This window comes from Podarcis bocagei, assembly GCF_964188305.1.
Source record: "Podarcis bocagei genome assembly, chromosome: 17".
NCBI classification, from domain to species: Eukaryota; Metazoa; Chordata; class Lepidosauria; order Squamata; family Lacertidae; genus Podarcis; species Podarcis bocagei.
The window spans coordinates 36,468,265-36,489,179 of NC_138143.1; the positions used below are offsets into that span (position 1 = coordinate 36,468,265).

Genomic DNA, 20,915 nt, shown 5'->3' on the forward strand with positions numbered 1-20,915 from the left:
TTAGCTAAAGTGGTGCTTCAGGTTAAGAACAGTTTCAGGTTAAGAACAGACCTCCAGAACGAATTAAGTACTTAACCTGAGGTACCACTGTATTTTATTCCTGCTTGTTGCAGACTTGAGGTGCAAGGGCACAGATTTTTTTCTCCCTGGTTCAAGGTCTCCTGTGAAAGATCCTATAAGACCAAGATCGGGTTGCCCACATGACGCAGAGATGGAGTTTTTCATAGGTCACAACCGCAACATACATTTAAAGCTCTCTCCAAATCAGGCAATACTTTTATGTATTAAGACCAACCAAACTGTCACAAGATGGTGAACTGAACAGTCACTGTTGTTATCTTTCTCTAAGCTGAAGTTGATGGGTGGTTGATTTCACACCTAAGTTTTATGACTCTTTGAAAGCGGGAGCTGCAGCACATAAGCTTTCAGCTCTGTAATGGCTTCTCAGTTGCTTCCCAGAATCCTAAGAATTATTTCTTCTTCTCTTCTTTCCACACCACACAGACCCTTTGATATCCTTGCCTTCAGCAACCGATGGTCACTTGGATTTGCATTTGGAATTATTGCTGATAAAGTGATGTACCTGTTTACCTCAGACCACTTCATTTCGTTATTTCCGAGGTGGGCTAAAGGTAAAACACATGGGAAAGAAGCAACAGGGAGGCCTGGGGACAGAACAATACCGTGAGCCTCTGACATTTTTCAGTTTATCCATACTAATCTGCTCATTGCCCTGATTCTAGCCAGAACCTGAGCTTTTGGGCTCATCTGTGAGTTCAGTTTTGTATTCAGGATTCCGACCTCAGCCTTGCATTTGTTAACATAAGTGGAATGAAGAGGGAAGATTGGCAGATGAGGTGAGGTGTTTTTAACCTCTCTTGCATATGCCAAATTCCTCTTGCTGACTTCTTCCTTCCACCAAGATCATTTTTCTTTCATGCTGATCTCTCTTCCAGGTTTAGAGCTCTGTTGATTGGGACTAGGGATCTTAAAAAATAATTGGGGGTGGGGGTGGAATTGGCTGTGTGGAAGAGTTAAGCACTCTTTCCCCTACCTGCTGATTTCCTTCTGCAAATGCTGCCTCAGCTCAGCTCCACTGACAATTCAAGTGGAATGTAGGGACTGGGAAAGCTATATTTCCCTTATATTTCACTGTCTTCATATTTCAGGCATCTCAAGGCCAAGTCTGACTCCTAAGACACAGTAAATGCATCAGACTCCCATTCACAGCCATCCTAAATATTCCTCCAACCTAGCAACTGTGAGAATACATCCTTGAAAGTGGTCCAACTTTTTATCAGTGCTTAGGGTATCCCCCCAAGTGACCGAGAGTAGCTGTGAGAAATGCTAGATCTCCATTTGGAGTAACTATGGTTTCTAAAACGACTCTATCTTTCTGCAGTTTTTGTGGTTCTAATCCATGCCGTCGAAGTGGGCATCTCTATGTACCCCTTCTTCGCCTGCCTTTCAACAAGTTACGCGATTACCGGAGCTATACTGGGATTCCTTTACACTGCAGCTTGGTGAGCAGAGCCTTATATCAGATATACTTGTGTGAGCGCTATTGCTGGGGATGTTGGGTGAGAGACAACTTGCCATTAGAGAACCTCGTGAAGGGCATTTGTGGAAGCTTGCGATGAACATTGCTACAGAGCAAGTAGATTTTTTTTTTTAAAAAATATAACTTTATTCAAAATTAAAACAAAACATATTATCCAAAAACATATCATCCTTGTTTCCCCCCCATTTTTCCTCCCCCCCCCACATAACCCACCCGCCCCCACCCCTGACTTCCCTCAGTTCCAGTCTTTGATTTCTCTAAAAATGCTGTTTTCTGCATGTTACCCAGTTGTATAGATCCTCAAACTATTTAGCTGATTATTATCAATAAAAAGTTTGTGAATGTTTATTCAAAACCAGCCAAGGAGTCCAGTTCGCTTTGTTGCGTCTTCAAATACTTTGTAAAGGATTCCCATTCATCTTTAAAGTCACAGTTATCCTTGCCCCGTAGCTTGTATGTCAGTTTTGCCAGTTCTGTATAGTCCATCAATTTTTCTTGCCATGATTCTTTAGTTGGGGTTTCTTCAGTCTTCCATCCTTGTGCTATTAGAACTCTTGCGGCTGTTGTCGCGTACATGAAGATGTTTTTCAGCTTTTTGGCAGATCTTTCCCTACAATCCCTAATAAAAATGCTTCAGGCTTTTTAACAAATGTTAAATGGAACATTTTCTTCAATTCATTGTATATCATTTCCCAATTTTTTTAAATTACCTTACAATCCCACCACATATGATAAAATGTCCCCTCCTTTTCCTTACACTTCCAAGAAAAAATTTGAACTAGTTTTGTACATTTTCCCTAACTGCACTGGTGTTGTGTACCATCTGTACATCATCTTCATGTAATTCTCCTTCAATTGGGAACAATCTGTAAAATTTAAGTCAGTTTTCCATAATTTTTCCCAATCTTCCATCATAATATTGTGACCTACATCTTGTGCCCATTTAATCATAAGAGAGCAAATAGATTTAAATGATCCAGGGTTCCTAATATTGTCTAGATCAGGGATAGCCATCATGGTGCATTCTAGACATCGTTGGACTCAGCTCCCATCAGCTGCTTCCACCATGGCTCAATGGTCGGGAATGGTAGGGTAAACAAAGCTCATCTTGCAACCAACTTGTTCAGCTGGTTATAGAATCATAGGAATATAGAACTGTAGAGTTGGAAGGGACCATGCGGTCATCTAGTCCAACCCCCTTGCAATGCAGGAATCTTTTGCCCAACGTGGGGCTCGCACCCACAACCCTGAGATTAAGAGTCTCATGCTCTGCCACCTGCTTACAACTTTACTTTTTGTATGTTAATTTTGTCAGTAACGCTGCCTCCCCCCCTCAACCAGTCTGTTCTGGCTGGGGAGTTTTACTCAGTCCCTAATTTGTGACTTTCACATTGCTGGTGAAGACCTTCCTTGTAAAACATAGACAGCATACCGTATTTTTTGCTCTATAAGATGCACTTTTCCCCCTTCAAAAATTAAGGGGAAATGTGTGTGCATCTTATGGAGCGAATGTAGGCTCCTTGGCTTCAGCGATAGGAACGCGAAGCCTCTGAAGCGCAGAGGGAGAGCTCCCCCCGTGCTCCGGAGGCTTCGCGTTGCTTTCACTGAAGCCGCCTGAAGCCCCTGGAGCGCAGGGAACTCCCGCTGCGCTCTGGGGGCTTCAGGCAGCTATCCACACGCCTTCAGAGCACAGCAGGAGTTCCCGCTGCGCTCCGAAGGCTTGCGGATAGCCACCTAGAGAGTGAGAGGGGTCGGTGCACACCGATCCCACTTGCTCTCCAGGCTTCGCTTCGCTGGAGAGGCGCTGCACAGTTTTCCCTCTCTGCGCAGCGCCCCTTCAGCGAAGCGGGAGGAGAAATGGAAGGGGCTCCGTTTCTCCTGCCTCTTCGCTAAAGGGGCGCTGAGCAGAGGGGGGAGAATCCCCCCCCTGTTTTCCCCCTCCTATGGAGCAAAAAATACGGTACTTTCTGTATTCTGGATTCATGCGAATCCAATATGAGGACTGTGGTAGATGGGAGTTTGCCTCAGACGTTTGGCTGAACAAACAGTACATATATTTTGACTACAGACAGCATCTTAGGATCCCTGTAACTCCAGTTTTTTTTTTTTAAAGGATGTTCATCTCGGTGGTAGACTATTTCTTGTGTCCTGACAACAACGTAAGTGCTCATCTCTCTTATCTGTCTACCTGAATGGGGGAGCCTCCTCTGCAGTGGCCAGCATGACGCTGTGGAGCTTCCATCCCAAAATTAGCATCGCTGAAGTGTTGGTGCTGACCTTTAAAGCCCAGTATACCTGAAGGAGCATCTCCACCCCCATTGTTCAGACTGAGGTCCCGCTCCAAGGGCCTTCTGGCGGTTCCCTCACTGTGAGAAGTGACGCTCCAGGGAACCAGGCAGAGGGCCTTCTCGGTAGTGGCATCCTACCATCAGATGTTAAGGAAATAAACAACTGTCTGACTTTTAGAAGACATCCGAAGGCAGCTCTGTTTAGGGAAGTTTTTAATGTTTGAGATTTTATTATTTTTTATATTTTGCTGGAAGCTGCCCAGAGTGGCTGGGGAAACCCAGCCAGATGGGCAGAGTATAAATAAATTACTGTATTTTTCGCTCTAAAAGACACACTTTTTCCCTCCTAAAAAGTAAGGGGAAATGTGTGTGAGTCTTATGGAGTGAATGCAGGCTTCAGCGAAAGCAACGCGAAGCCTCCGGAGCGCAGGGGGTGCTCTTGCTGCGCTCCGGAGGCTTCGTGTTGCTTTCGCTGAAGCCAAAGAGCAAGAGGGGTCGGTTTGCACCGACCCCTCTTGCTCTCCTGGCTTCGCTTTGCTGGAGAGGCGCTGTGCAGAGAGGGAGAGAATTTATTTTCTTCTTCTCCCCCTCTAAAACAACGTGCGTCCTATGGTTGGGTGCGTCTTATAGAGCGAAAAATACGGTATTATTATTACCGTATTTTTTGCTCCATAACACTCACTTTTTTCCTCCTAGAAAGTAAGGGGAAATGTCTGTGCGTGTTATGGAGGGAATGCCTGCAGGTGGCGGGGGGGATCTGCTGCAGTCGTGAGCAGAGGATCCATGGTTCCCCTTCCTTCCCTCCTCCGTGGCTCACTTTGCTCGCTTTGAAACAGCAAAGTGGGAGAAGGGCCACTGAGTGGGGAGAAGAGAGGGACAGAGAGCCTGGTTACAAAGCACGGATCCACATAGATCCTCAGGATTTTTGCACTGGGTCACCCCAAATTCACCATCAGATCACATAGCATGTCCATGGCTACAGCTTGCACCAAAAAACTCACGCACCCACTGTTGCCTGGGGCCGCAGTGGTGCAAAAACGTGGTTACAAAGCATGGATCCACATGGATCCTCAGGATTTTTGCATTGGGCTACCCCAAACTCACTGTCAGATCACATGTCTGTGGCCACAGCATGAACCACAAAAATCATACAAGAATATTTTAGAATATTTAGAATATTTTTTTTCTTCTTTTCCTCCTCTAAAAACTATGTGCGTGTTATGGTCGGGTGCGTGTTATAGAGCGAAAAATACGGTACTGCCTGGATGGCGATTGGTCAGGACAAGACAGCAGTGAGGCTGGGGCTGCACAGGTGTACCAGTAGAGTCAAAACAGTTGTCCTGCTGGGGCAGCTGTAGAGCCCTCACTTTGCTACTCCCTCACCCAGATCAGCTTAGTGACACTGCTGTATGGTGAGGGCATCTCTGCCCTAGCACACAGGCTGCCACAGAGCCACCTGCGATCTGTGTACATGGCCTTTCGGCCTACAGAGGAAAGCTGTGGTAGAAATCTAAGGCCTGTGCAAGAACCACCACTGTGTGTGAGAGGACAAGCGCCATGGATGATTCCTTCAGTCCAGGAATTAGATGCCTCCAAAACTTTTGGGAAGGAAGAAGAATGGAGACACGATTCAGGTCCTCAGAACCATGGAGAGGGCACAAGAAATCAGGGCCAAAACTTAGAAGGCTTTCAACAGAGGACACCCTGCCCTGAAGTCACTGAGAAGGAATGGAAATGCTTATGGCCCTCAGAGTTTTCTCAGGCTTCTCTGGAGCCACCAGGGAGCTTTTGCATCCAAGCCATGTGGCTTTGCTGCTGAACTGCAGCCCTGCCTGAAAAGAATTCAGAAAGGCCCATGTCTGCCCTCTTGGCAGTAGATGAAGCACAAAATCCAGTAAGCCTGGGACCGTTGATTCCTAGACTGAAGATACTTGACAAAAGACTTAGCTGTTGCTTTAGAAAGGATAAAGGTAAAGGGACCCCTGACCATCAGGTTCAGTCGTGACCGACTCTGGGGTTGCGGCGCTCATCTCGTTTTATTGGCCGAGGGAGCTGGCGTACAGCTTCCAGGTCATGTGGCCAGCATGACTAAGCCGCTTCTGGCGAACCAGAGCAGTGCACGGAAATGCTGTTTAACTTCCCACTGAAGTGGTACCTATTTATCAATTTGCACTTGACATGCTTTCGAACTGCTAGGTTGGCAGGAGCAGGGACCGAGCAACGGGAGCTCACCCCGTCGTGGGGATTCGAACCGCCGACCTTCTGATCGGCAAGTCCTAGGCTCTGTGGTTTAACCCACAGCGCCACCCACGTCCCTTTTTTATATAGGATACATGGCTGTGAAATAGGCAGAAGGGGGCATGGTTTAATTTGGGACTGGCTCACTGTACAAGACCTTCAAGGGGCATCTACAATGAAATGTTGCAGTGTGTTCTGCTTGTCAGGGTTCCAGCCCTGCTTTCTTCTAGTACACGCCATTCTATTTCTGCTCCTCCTGACCTCATGGCTACTGAAAATACGCAGTCCGTATTGGGCCTGGTGGGTTGCCCCCTTAAAACGTCCTCCATAGCAACTTACACTTCTGCAAGCATTGTGGCTTTCCTGTGCACGCTCCTATCTCCTCCTTCTTTCTCCCTAATACCATTTTGGCAATAATAATAATAATAATTTATTTGTACCCCGCCCATCTGGCAGGGTTTCCCCAGCCACTCTGGGCGGCTTCCAACAAAGACCAAAAATACACTAAAATGTCACACATTAAAAACTACCCTGAACAGGGCTGCCTTCAGATGTCTTCTGAATGTTAGGTAGTTGTTTATCTCTTTGACATCTGATGGGAGGGTGTTCCACAGGGCAGGTGCCACTACCGAGAAGGCCCTCTGCCTGGTTCCCTGTAACTTGGCTTCTTGCAGTGAGGGAACCGCCAGAAGGCCCTCGGCGCTGGACCTCAGTGTCCGGGCAGAACGATGGAGGTGGAGACACTTCTTCAGTTATACTGGACCAAAGCCGTTTAGGGCTTTAAAGGTCAGCACCAACACTTTGAATTGTGCTGAGAAACGTACTCGGTTGTGCTCAGAATCGGTTGATGCCGTGAGCAGGAGATAGTTAGCGGTGTTAGTGCGTGTGATGTGTGGCTGTGTCAAGGGTGAATGCTGATTGGATGCTGTCGGCGAGCGTTGAGACTATTGGTTGCTTCTGAGTCACGTGCGATAGGAAGCGTATGTCATGCAGTCCCCTGTAAAAGCTAAACAATTATTGGCACCCCCCTGAAAAAGGTCAACAACTCTGGGCAACCTCCCCTCATTATCTTTCAGTATATTTATTTGTATGTGCGCATGCAGACAATCATTATTATCCCACTTTAAGTTTCCGTGTTGCGGTTTGAATCGCTGCGAGGGAGTGAGCTCCCGTTGTTTGGTCCCTCCTCCTGCCAACCTAGCAGTTCGAAAGCACGTCAAAGTGCAAGTAGATAAATAGGTACCGCTCCGGCGGGAAGGTAAACAGTATTTCCGTGCGCTGCTCTGGTTTGCCAGAAGCGGCTTAGTCATGCTGGCCACATGACCCGGAAGCTGTCTGCGGACAAACGTCGGCTCCCTCAGCCAATAAAGCGATACACACACACACAGGCTCCAGTATTTAGGAAGTCAACCCAAATAGCAGAGTGCGTTGATCTTAGTTATGATCTTGATTCTGCCCTTCAGGACAAGACAGGCTTAATAACTTAAGCTGAGCTTTCAGGGTATATGACAGGTAGTGTAATGTTTGCCTTTGGTAATTCTGCTTTTTTTTTTTTTTGCCTAGTTTTTGGGTGAATATGACAACCTCATAAAGGGCTGGCCTTCCTTGCTGTGCTATCTTTTCCTTCTAGGCCAATTTGTTCGCATTTTTGTGAAAGCCATAATAGTCCGTTGTCGGCGTGACTCCGTAAATGTGAGTATTTTGTGATAATCACATTTTCCTATTGCAATTATTTTGAAAACAAAAACATTTCTCCTGCCTTCTGAATTCTGTACATTGCTGAAAATGGCAGTTAACTGTGCCATGAAATAAGTACAGCTCTATCAATGCTTTCCTTTTTTCATTTGCTTATTTTGACCATTCTCTGTTTAAATTCAGCGTTATTAGTACAATGGTAACTCGGGTTACATGACCCGGAAGTTTTACGCTGGCTCCCTCGGCCAATAAAGCGAGATGAGCGCCGCAACCCCAGACTCGGTCACGACTGGACCTAATGGTCAGGGGTCCCTTTACCTTTACATAACTCGGGTTACAGACGCTTCAGGTTACAGACGTTTTGGGTTACAAACTCTGTTAAGCAGGAAGTGGTTGCTCCAGGTTAAGAACTTTGCCCCAGGATAAGAATGGAAATCACGTGCTAGCGGCAGCAGGAGGCCCCATTAGCGAAAACACGCCTCAGGTTAAGAACAGTTTCATGTTAAGAACGGACCTCTGGAACGAATTAAGTTCTTAACCCAAGGTACTACTGTATTATTATTGAAATTTGTTAGTAGTTTTTTTTGTCTATTTTACAAAGAAGGCCTCAAAAGTGACTTAACAAGATAGAACACAACAGCTAAAAAAAACAACACTAAACAAGAAAACTAAAACAACGTATAATATAAAATACCAAAAATGCTCATCCAATAACATCATAATAATACAGCCGTACCCTGGAAGTCGAATGGAATCCATTCCTGAAGTCTGTTTGACTTCCAAAACGTTTGAAAACCAAAGCACGGCTTCCGATTGGCTGCAGGAAGGTCCTGCAGCCAATCGGAAACCACGGAAGCCCCGTCGGATGTCCGACTTCCAAAACAGTGTTCAAAAACTGGAATAGTCACTTCCGGGTTTTGATCGTTCAGGACCCAAAACGTTCGAAAACTAGGCTATTCGACTTCCAAGGTATGACTGTAATGACAAATCCTAGCCCCACCCCAATAGATGAGCATCATCATGGAGGCCAGCTTAGTCCCCAAAGGCCTGAGTGAATAAAAAGATCTTAGCTTAGCATCTTAAAAATAGATAATGATGGTCGCAGGCATGCTTCCTTGGAGAAAAAGCCACTTCCGAGCTAGGGAGGAGGTAGGGTTGCGGGCTTCACACTCCTTCCCCACACTCGTGGGGGCTGGCTTCAGCCCCTGCGATACCTGGGGAATCATCAGCCGCGTCATTCCTTTTTCTTTGGATTTCTTGAGGATTTTCGGCGTTAGATCGTGGCTGTTCGGGTGTCCTTGCTAGCCTTGCACGTTGGACCTGCTGTCCGAAAGCTGCGATCGCCGCCGCACAGTCTCGTCGCTCCTGGGCTTCAGCTCAGTAGGCAGCAGCTGGCGGCAAAGGCTTCCATTTCTGAGGCTAAATAAAAAGAGCTGAAATTACTTGGGGGTTTTCCTTCGCAGGCTTGCCTCAGCTCGCAGCCCAAGAAGCCGGAGTTGCTCCACCCATGCCCGAACTTCCTTGTAAAGTTGTGGCCTAATTCGACCCACTAACCCAAATTTTATTTATTTCGGAGGAGGGAGGCGGGAACTCGCCACGCAACATTCCTCAGATGGGGTGCCTTGGTCCTTGTGTCACAACCCTCTGCACCTCCCTCCAATGAAGCACACAGAGAATGGCCTCTGATGAAGATTACTGTGTTGGACCCATCTGGACTGTTTTTTAGGAGCAAAACTGTAACGTTCCAAATATTTTGGGAAGACTCTTGAAATCCTGTGTCACCAACCCTACCTCTCCAGTCGTAAACCCCTCTGTGGTCTCTTAGTTCTCCACAGCCTTCCTAATTACACAGTGAACTAAAACGGCTGTTGAAAAACCACCATTTTGTAGCTATTGCTTATAAAGAGGTGGATCCATTTGTTGCTTCCTTGTTTGCAAAGTGTGGAATCCTGATGGATCCTCATTTGGCTGGCTTTTGCTTCTTTTGGGCCAGATTCTTGGGCTCTGAGCAAGAAAACACCCCAGACATATTGCAGTGCCTGCTCTGTTCCTGCACAAAAAGCCGGGTGGGATGCGCCCTATGTGCTTGCCCTGTGGACATAGGATGTCCTCACATAGTTTGGTCCCCCCCTCCAAAGTAAACACAGATTAACACATCAAATAAATAGGCTTAAACATTCCTATGTATGTATTACAACTATGGGGACCATTGGTGGGGTGTAGGTGGGTTCCCACGAGGCAAGACACAGTGATAACAGCAAGAACCTTTATTGAACTAACAGAACTGGACAACAGGGGCAAAGCAACTGCTTATACAGTGGTACCTCTGGTTACGAACTTAATTCGTTCCGGAGGTCCGTTCTTAACCTGAAACCATTCTTAACCTGAGGTACCACTTTAGCTAATGGGGCCTCCTGCTTCCACCACACCGCCAGCAAGCGATTTCTGTTCTCAACCTGAGGTAAACTTCTTAACCCAAGGTACTACTTCTGGGTTAGTGGAGTCTGTAACCTGAAGTGTTTGTAACCCAAGGTGTTTGTAACCCGAGGTACCACTGTATACATTTCTGAAGGTCTGGGCCACTCCCACCGTGATTGGCTGTCTAAACTTACAAGCTGCGAATCATAACTCAGAGTTTAAGGGCCAATGGCAGAGGCCCAAATCCTGAAATGTTCTGTGATTGGATATCGTGCATCGAATCAGAACACAGGAGCTCAGAATCCTTAGTCCACACTCAAGCTCAGGCAAACAAAGACCACTGAATACATAACAATTGGTATTGCTAAATTACAATACCCATAAGCCCCAGCGAACATGGCCACTGGCTAAGGATGGTGGCTAAGGATTAGCAACATTTGGTGGGCCAGAGCTCTGGCACACCTGCTGTATTAGATTCAGCCCAAGAATAGCACATCTGTAATTACAGAATCCCACAACTCATAAATGAAATTCTTGGAATCATACATACCTCTTTCCTTCTGCTTCCTACCCAGGAGGAGACTTCTTTTGTGGAAACGCATCAGATACTGTATGTCCAGCAATTGCTGAGGAAACCGCTACCGGAGTGAGGAATCGTTCTGTTTTGGGGTCATTTCCCCTTTTGAACTAAAGAAAAATGTTCATGCCAGATTTGATGATAATCCCCATCTGAGCAAACTCTCTCTCCAGCTGGGAGGAGTGATCAAACTCCTTCAAAAATTAAGAAGTTGAGTGAAGGAGCTGCCATGGCTTTTCAATAACGGGCCAGTTCCACATGCTCTGAAGAAGCAGTGCAGGAAAAGCTTGGGAGAAACAAGCTCAAACCTATTGTTTCCCCGTGCCACTCTCACTATCCGTCATTCTCAGATTTATGTTTGCTGACTTACAGCTACCCTTATATCTGCCACCTACCGTATTTTTCGCCCCATAGGGTGCACAGGCCCATAGGGCGCACCTAGTTTTTTTGGGGGGAAATAAAGAAAAAATAATAATTTCCCCCCCCAGGTGTGGGGCTGGGGCGGGGGAAGCCCGAGCTTCCCCTGACCCCAGCCCCCAGAACAGGCTGCTATCCGCAAGCCCGAACCCTGGGGCGTGCTGAGCTCAGCGCCCCCAGGCTTCTGGGTGCAGGCAGCTCTCCGCAAGCTGTGGGAGAGCTGCGTGACTTTGTGCAGCTCTCCCATGGCTTGCGGAGAGCTGCGCGAAGCCCGAAGCCTGGGGTGTGCTGAGCTCAGTGCGCCCCAGGCTTCTGGGTGTAGGCGAAGTCTCGCAGCTCTCCCACGGCTTGCGGATAGATTCCTGAAGCCTGGAGAGTGAGAGGAGTCAGTGCGTACCGACCCCCCTCGCTCTCCAGGCTTCAGCGAAAGCCTGCATTCGCCCCATAGGACGCACACACATTTCCCCTTCATTTTTGGAGGGGAAAAAGTTCGTCCTATAGGGCGAAAAATACGGTACCTATACAGGAGACACCAGTAAGGTCCAGATCACACCCTGAAAAAACATATGGATGAGAGTCTTCCTCTGGGCATTTGAACTTTTGCTAAGTGTCAGGGACTGGGCAGAGGAGGAGTGGTGGAGACTGCCTCCCCACCCTGACCCTTCCAGGGAGAGGAAAACAGTTCAGAATTACAACAGGGGCTTGAGGGAAATTACGGCTCAGAGGCAGATGAGGGGGGAAGTTGGGAAATAATGGGACAGGAGGAGGAGGAGGAGGAAGCCATGGGGGGGGGCAACAGTTGACACAGTGTCTTTAGAAAGCATTCCAGACCCCCCTTCTAGAACCCGGCGAGCCTTGAAAGTAGGAGAGCAGAGAGCTCAAAAGCAGAGGACACATAGCAGCACATATAGAAGTGACCAATGAGGAGGTGGGAGAGACAGGGGATGGAGAGTCACTCGGGACAATGCCATTATTCAAGAGGCTGGGTTCTATAGCCTCTCTCTGTAAATATTGAATAAAAAGAGGATGGTAAGAAACTGTGCTGATCCCGTGGGTTACCCGAGAGGCGAGGTCCAAGTCTGGTCCATGGTCAAAGGTGCAACGTGGAGGCAGTCCGTAGTAGCTGAAGCTGGGTGCAGGGCAGGGAGTTGGGTGAAGTCAGGAACAGCCATGCATGCAGGGAACCAGGGCGGGTCAGGAGCTCAGGCAGGAAAGCAGGACAGGGTGCAGGCAGGAACTAGCAACCAACGAAGTTGCTCCCGCAACCTGGGACTGGGCTGGCTGGCTTTTATCTGCCCCAAGGCATAGGGCGGCCCCGATCCTCTGGTGCCTTGGCTCTCCTGGCCTGGAGGTGAGCACTCCTCCTGCGGGAACTTAGTTCCCTCCGCCTCTCTGCCCTGAGCCTCTGTAGCTCAGGAGAGGCTGGAGGGTTACCGGACCCAGAGGCCACCTCAGCTTCCCCTGATGGGGCTGAGAGTGGAGCACCTGCAGGCAATGGGTCCTCCATCACCTCAGGAGCCAGAGCAGACTCAGCTGGTGCCTGCACCTGAGGATCCAGCACAGGTGAGGACCCTTCAGGCTCAGGCCCCAGCCGCGGCTTAGCTGGTTCTGGAGGCAGGGAATCCTGTGCAGGCTGGGATCCCTCAGGTTCAGCCTCCAAGTCTGAATCCCAGGCCATCACACCAACATTCCCTTGTCTTTGTACATTCCTGGCAACCAGCCGGGAGTCGCTGAGTAAGTCGCCTGACACTAAGAGAGGAAAGGGACTCCTACTAGCATTCAGAACATTCTGCAAGGCAGAGGAGGCTATCGATCATCCTTTTGCCTTTTCTAAGTCATCACTCAGTTCATACAATGTATATGCAGTAAGGATTTGTCAGCAGGGTGGCTGTGTGCCTCTGGCTTCCTGGCAGTGATCATGTACCAGACAGACAGACAGAGAGGTTTGGGGAGTAAAACTACAATGCTTGAAATACGTTATGCAAACCGGGGGTGGGGGTGGCGATAGACAAAAAGGAAAGCCTCTTTCCCCTCACTGAGGCGTGTCCTTTTAGTAACTGCTTGTTGGTAAAGTACACTGCTTCCTGCATCTTCTCCAAGTTCAATATAAGTATGAGCTAGCATGCATGTTTTCGTCTTGGCCCCATGGAAAACAAATACAGCGGTCCCTCGGTTTCCGAACGTAATCCATTCCGGAAGACCGTTCGACTTCCGAAATGTTCAAAAACCAAAGTGGCTACTTCTGGAAGCATTTACTTATGGAAAACTCAATACGGAAGCCGAGTGGCACATTTGACTTCCGAAAAGCGTTCGAAAACTGAAGCAGTTACTTCCGGGTTTTCGGTGTTTGAAAACTGAAACGTTTGACTTCTGAGACGTTCAAAAACTGAGGTACCACTGTACATACAACCATTTTGTTTGCCGTGAGTAATAAACCATACATTTTCCTTACTCTTCCAACCAGCAATCTTGCCAGGGTACTAATTTCTGCAGTAAGTTTACCAAACTCCAACAAGGGGCCATGGTGGGCAGTTTGGTCCGAACACACCAGCGAACCCATTCTAGCAACCATGCAAATTTCCCTGCCCACCACAAACCTTGTCCCTCCCACTTCTGGTGCACAGCAGTGCTGTCAGGGTGTGTGTGTGTGTTTGTGTGTGTGTTCACCTCTGCTCCTCCTCACCGGCCACACCTGCATTTTGTGTACTGACAGGCCAACTCAGAAATCCTGGATTAGGAGGAAGATGTATCAATGGGACCCTTACTTTCGATTCCCAAGCAGAATGATCGCCACTGCTGTCCTTCTCTTTGTCTCCCTTTATACAGTAAGTAAAGGAGCTGCATGACCTGATTCCCTGAGCTGGCAAAGCGTAGCTGCTTCTCTTAAATTCTTCAGTAGCTGTGCTAGAGCCTAGTCTCCATGTGTTGGAGACCAGATTAAATAATGGATGTCTGCAGGGCCGGATTTAGATTTGATGAGGCCCTAAGCTACTGAAGGTAATGGGGCCCTTTATATGTCCAGCTGTCTTTTGTCTACAACAGTTTGTCACTGTTTTTTTGTGTTGAATGTATGCTATATGGTAATTTATAGGCCTAATAGGTATCAAAAGCCATTTGCACAAAAAAATAGGAGCCTACACAACACAAAACACTGCTGCTGTATGTGGGTTTTATTTTATTTGTTTTTTTCTTATCTTATATTCTGGAAATGTACATCCAGGTTTTTTCCCCTTTAAATTTTTTTGAGGCCCTAAGCTATAGCTTGTTTAAGGGGGACCGGGTGGTGCTGTGGGTTAAACCACAGAGCCTAGGACTTGCCAATCAGAAGGTCGGCGGTTTGAATCCCCGTAACGGGGTGAGCTCCCGTTGCTCGGTCCCTGCCTCTGCCAACCTAGCAGTTTGAAAGCACGTCAAAGTGCAAGTAGATAAATAGGTACCACTCCGGCGGGAAGGTAAACGGCGTTTCCGTGTGCTGCTCTGGTTCACCAGAAGCGGCTTAGTCATGCTGGCCACATGACCTGGAAGCTGTACGCCGGCTCCCTCAGCCAGTAAAGCGAGATGAGCGCCGCAACCCCAGAGTTGGTCGCGACTAGACCTAATAGTTAGGGGTCCTTTTAAGCTATAGCTTGTTTAGCTTATACATAAATCTGGCACTGAAGCTAAGGGTGGTGACGGCGATGTGCTTGGTGCCAGTCTAGTCTTTTTAAAAAAATTAAGTTGATTGGCATAAAAACATACAGAATACAATAAAAATGATGGATATTGTGAATAAAAATATATGTGAAGTTAGAAAAATTAAAACAGATTCAGAGAAGGGCTAACCCCCCCTCAAGAAACTACTGAAAAGACAGTGCTGTATTCAATTGTTGCATATGAGAAGAAAGGTAAAAGGTAAAGGGACCCCTGACCATTAGGTCCAGTTGTGGCCGACTCTGGGGTTGTGGCGCTCATCTCGCTTTATTGGCTGAGGGAGCCGGCGTACAGCTTCCAGGTCATGTGGCCAGCATGACTAAGCCGCTTCTGGCGAACCAGAGCAGTGCATGGAAACACCGTTTACCTTCCCACCAGAGCGGTACCTATTTATCTACTTGCACTTGACATGCTTTCGAACTGCTAGGTTGGCAGGAGCAGGGACCGAGCAACGGGAGCTCACCCCGACGCGGGGATTCGAACCTGCCGACCTTCTGATTGGCAAGTCCTAGGCTCTGTGGTTTAACCCACAGCGCCACCTGCGTCCCAATGAGAAGAAAAGGGTGGGTCAATTCTAAGGGCAGGGGTGTGTGCCTGGTGCCAGCCTAGTCTTCAACTTATTCTAGATTCCTTACAATGGCTGCATCTGCACATAACCAGAAGCCATGGTTTTTAGCGCTATGTGGCTGAGCTGCAGTGATTCTGAGCAAAGTGTTGGGCTCGCATGCTCCTCCCACCCTGTCCTCCTCGCATTTGGATGGGTGGAAGACTTCTGCAATATTTTGCTTCACTTTCAAAGAGTATCAGTCTGTCGTGATGTACCAACCAGGGATCCTGGCTTGAAACAGGCTCTGGTTTGTTAAACAAACCAGCTGTGTAATTCCATAGTTTGAAGCTGGCCTGTTTTGAAACGAGTTGTGGGAATGTTTCCATGTAGCACTAAAGCATAGTTTGACATTATAAGCAAATGCAGTAGGTGCTTCCAAAATAAATAAATCATTGTTTAAATAGCTCCCTTTCCTTTCCTTCTCAAATCAGTCGAGAAACACTAAATCACGGTCCTAGGCTGGATCTAGACACATCAAAAAATGTTGAAGGATGCCATCTGGTGTCAGTGTTATAACGCATTTAAAACACCCTTTCCTCTCTATTTTCTTCACTAATGTAGCTGAGTCCCTAGTGACATTAATTGCACAAGTTAAAGACCACCCTATATCTTCCTTTATATCATTCAGCTGAGGGACATAATGATTTCTGAATAGTTTCTTGGTCCTTTGTCATTTCTAGGTACAGTTGTACCTTGGAAGTTGAACAGAATCCGTTCTGGAAGTCCATTTGACTTCCAAAACGTTCGGAAACCAAAGCATGGCTTCTGATTGGCTGCAGGAAGCTCCTGCAGCCAATCGGAAGCTGCGGAAGCCCCGGTGGATGTTTGGCTTCCAAAGAATGTTCACAAACCAGAAGACTCACTTCCGGGTTTGCTGTGTTAGGGAGTCAAAACGTTCAACTCACAAGGAGTTCTGGATGCAAGGTATGACTGTATATTAATAACTAGTTACAGTGGTACCTTGGGTTACAGACGCTTCAGGTTACAGACTCCGCTAACCCAGAAATAGTACCTCGGGTTAAGAACTTTGCTTCAGGATGAGAACAGAAATTGTGCAGCAGTGGCAGCAGGAGGCCCCATTAGCTAAAGTGGTGCTTCAGGTTAAGAACAGTTTCAGGTTAAGAATGGATCTCCAGAACGAATCAAGTTCTTAACCCGAGGTACCACTGTATTATTTTTATTTCAGAAAAGTATAATACGTTGTTTTATCCTATCATCTTTCTTTGGAGATAGCCACTGTTGTTGTCTTCATCTTCTGTGTATCCTCCAGTTTGTTGTAGGTGAATTTATTGTATCCAAGTTTTTTTTCGACATGCTAAAAAATCTTAAAACATTGCTAGACCACCTGCTTCAATCTTCTCCTGACGAATTAGAAGAAACCATGGCCCTTTCCAAGTCTTTTGGAGAATTCAATATCGTTGTAGAAGGTAGGGGGAAAGTTTTGCATCCTAAATCTAACTATTGTATTATTTGGAGGAGGACCCGCTGGGGCTAGATGGACAGAGGGTATTATATGAATCCAAAGAATCTATATTTGCATCAGCCACTAGCCATAACAACAAAACAAAACAAAACAAAACAAAACAAAGCAAAGCAAAACAAAACAAAACAAAACAAAACAAAACAAAACAAAACAAAACAAAACAAAACGTACTGAAGATAGAGGTAAAAACTTAACTATACAAAATACTGTATTTTTCGCTCTATAAGACGCACCAGACCACAATACGCACCTAGTTTTTGGAGGAGGAAAACAAGAAAAAAAATATTCTGAATCTCAGAAGCCAGAATAGCAAGAGGGATTGCTGTGCAGCGAAAGCAGCAATCCCTCTTGCTGTTCTGGCTTCTGAGATAGCTGCGCAGCCTGCATTCGCTCCATAAGAGGCACACACATTTCCCCTTACTTTTTAGGAGGGAAAAAGTGAGTCTTATAGAGCAAAAAATACGGTACATTTTGGAGGTTTCAATCAATAACCAAATAATAGATCTTATTCTAATTGACCCTGCTAAAAACCTTGCAGTTTTTGCTGTCGCCTGATCATCTTGATCTGCTAAAAAAAAGGTCACAGTAGCTGAGCGACCGAGCATGGACAATAGTAGAGGGGTAATAACCTCAGCCATGATTTGGCTCATGGCTCTGAGTTTCTCATCTCTGCTTATGAGCATCGTGGTGCTCTGCTCTGGGAGGGGTGTTCCATGTTCAGAAGTTCAGGTTTCTTCTCTGGATGTTGACAAACCCTAGCGCTTTAGCATGGCCAGATCTCAACGTAAAAAGTTTTCATGTGGTGTATCCATTTAAGTTTTGCCCTTCCAAATCTACCCTGAGCAGTTCACAAGCGAAGAACCAAGAAGATGTTTAAAGCAAGGATACATGTTTATCCCTATATGATTAAAAGGCAGATGTTGTAGCACATCAGAGTTTCAGTACAGTACAGATGTTTAGAAGATCAGTGATAAGCACATGTTTTGCATTGTTTGTTTTCAAACTGAAAGTGTTCCTGGCATGGCTAAGTCAGTTCATATTTTCCAATGTGTTCAAAGAATATTGTATGGATTGTGTCTTTTTGCTTGTTTCACAGGTGTTTGGATTTGCACAACCGTTACTTCCTCTGTCATGAGTGTTGCTTACGTACTGTTAATGTTAGCCTGCTACAGGTATGGATATGCTGTGGATATCCTAGGGCAAAAGTAATACTGGCAATTGCCTTATCAGGATTTGGGAACGTCCACTGGGCTTGCCCACTCGCACGGGCATTCCCTCTTCCCTTTCAGGTTTGATTATAACTGTGGTTAGCCTGGTTTTCATATGGGCATTTTTGCCGGCGACAAACCGCGGTTGACAGTGTGGGGTAATAGTGAGCTTGCTATACTGTGGTCTGGGCAAACTGTGGTTAGCGAAAATGCCAGTGGAGACATAATACTAACTGTGGCACTGCTGCATCAGCACTCAGTGAAACCGAGTGTTTTCTGCAACCCTGTGGGCCAAGACCCTTGCTAGATCCACAAATGGAGAATGCTTTTTCATGTGGTCTTCCAGTGAAACTGCTCCAACTATTTCCCTGACAAAGCAGCAATAGTAATAATAATAATAATAATAATAATAATAATAATAATAATAATAATAATAATAATTTATTATTATTTATACCCCGCCCATCTGGCTGACTTTCCCCAGCCACTCTGGGCAGCTCCCAATCAAGTGTTAAAAACAGCAAGACAAGTGTTAAAAAAAAGCAAGACTTTGTGGTACAGTCATACCTTGGGATGAATACGCTTCAGCTTAAATATTTTCGGGTTGTGCTCCGCAGCGACCTGGAAGTAATGGAGCGCATTACTTCCGGGTTTTGCCGCTCGCGCATGCGCAGACGCACAAAATGATGTCATGCGCATGCGCAGAAGTGGTGAAACGCGATCCGTGCATGCGCAGACGTGCAGTCGCGTCTTACGTTAGCTTCAGGATGCGAACGTGGCTCCGGAACGGATCACATTCACATCCAGAAGTACCACTGTACTGTCATAAGCCAATGAAGTTGGATGAAAACTGTGGAGGGTTTTTATATGCAACAATAAAAAACTTTTTTTTTTAAGGTAAGCTTGAACTGATTATTCCTGGGAAGTCTGCAACTGAGCTTCTCTTGTGGTGGTGGCATATATGCCAACTCCCTGGCATCCTAGGTGCCCGAGCACCCACAAAATTGCCCATGAAGGGGCTGTTGTTGTTGTTGTTTAGTCGTGTCTGACTCTTCGTGACCCCCTGGACCAGAGCACGCCAGGCACTCCCATCTTCTACTGCCTCCCGCAGTTTGGTCAAACTCATGCTGGTAGCTTCGAGAACACTGTCCAACCATCTCGTCCTCTGTCGTCCCCTTCTCCTTCTGCCCTCCATCTTTCCCAACATCAGGGTCTTTTCCAGGGAGTCTTCTCTTCTCATGAAGTGGCCAAAGACTTGGAGCCTCAGCTTCAGGATCTGTCCTTCCAGTGAGCACTCAGGGCTGATTTCCTTCAGAATGGAGAGGTTGGATCTTCTTGCAGTCCATGGGACTCTCAAGAGTCTCCTCCAGCACCATATTTCAAAAGCATCCATTCTTCGGCGATCAGCCTTCTTTATGGTCCAGCTCTCACTTCCATACATCACTGCTGGGAAAGCCATAGCTTTAACTATACGGACCTTTGTTGGCAAGGTGATGTCTTTGCTTTTTAAGATGAAGGGGCTAGGCACCCACAAATTTCAGTGCCAGGGCCATGCACGCTGCCTGGCACCCATGGCCCCGGGCACTCACGGTTGCGGGGGCAAGTTGGCACTTCTGGCTGGTGGTGACGAGACACAAATTTCCTTCTTCTAAGTGTGTGATAGATTCTTAGGGGAGAAGCAGCCAATGTGGTGCTCTACAAATGCACTACAATTCCCATTAGTCTAAACCAGCGTGGCCAGTGGTCAGGGATGATGGGTATTGTAGTCTAGCAATATCAGGAGGGCACCACGCTGCTCCTAATTTTAGGTATCTGGCCACTGATGCTAAAATTGAGACTTTCCCCTTCTTGTGCCGTACAGATGTTAGAGGAGGTGTGAAGGTAGCCTTCCCTAATCTGGTTGCTTCCAGATGTTGTCAGACTACAATTCCTATCATCCCTGACATGCTGGCTGGGGATGATGGGACCTGCCTTTCAAAAGATCCAGATGTCACCTACTAGAGCGATGTCTCCAAACATTTTAAAAAACATTTTCCTCACTAGAAAACACATAAAGAAGCTGCGGGCAGGCAAGAAGTCCTACTTTCTGACGGAATCGGAATCGGAATCGGAAACTGTGCCATCTACTCAATGTGTGGTGAGTTTTTACTCCTATTTTCACCCCATATAGGAGTTTTCATTCCTATACCTGAAGGAGCATCTCTACCCCCATCGTTCAGCCCAGACACTGAGGTCCAGCTCCAAGGGCCTTCTGGCGGTTCCCTCACTGTGAGAAGTGAGGTTACAGGGAACCAGGCAGAGGGCCTTCTCAGTGATGGTGCCCACCCTGTGGAACGCCCTCCCATCAGATGTCAAGGAAATAAACAACTATCTGACTTTTAGTAGACATCTGAAGGCAGCCCTGTATTGGGAATTTTTTAATGTTTGATGTTTGACAATTTTAATGTGCTGTAAGCTGCCCAGAGTGGCTGGGGAAACCTAGCCAGATGGGCAAGGTATAAATATAATAATAATAATAATAATAATAATAATAATAATAATAATAATAATAAATGCCTTAAAATCCTAGCATGGATGTGGTGGACCTGGACACTCTTTCAGTCAAAAGTCAACTTACAGTCACTTTACCAGAGCCCAGTTTTTCGCTTTGAGATTCCAGGACCTCTTCCTAGGCAGTTGAGAAAAGTAGATGGATAGAGAACATATTTATTGTGGAATTGTTTTGATTTCATG

General features: G+C 46.7%; 1 protein-coding gene across 1 annotated transcript in view; it reads left to right on the forward strand.

Annotated features, from left to right (window-relative positions):
- Positions 1-20,915, forward strand: part of LOC308576560 (uncharacterized protein) — an 83,983-nt gene that overhangs the window by 22,498 nt on the left and 40,570 nt on the right. The window contains exons 4-12 of the mRNA XM_081175966.1: positions 505-632; positions 1,403-1,523; positions 3,675-3,720; positions 7,651-7,779; positions 10,776-10,846; positions 13,908-14,019; positions 16,762-16,918; positions 18,071-18,146; positions 20,226-20,319. Of these exons, the coding sequence (XP_081032092.1) occupies positions 505-632; positions 1,403-1,523; positions 3,675-3,720; positions 7,651-7,779; positions 10,776-10,846; positions 13,908-14,019; positions 16,762-16,918; positions 18,071-18,146; positions 20,226-20,319 (934 nt within the window). The remainder of the gene's footprint in view (positions 1-504; positions 633-1,402; positions 1,524-3,674; positions 3,721-7,650; positions 7,780-10,775; positions 10,847-13,907; positions 14,020-16,761; positions 16,919-18,070; positions 18,147-20,225; positions 20,320-20,915) is intronic.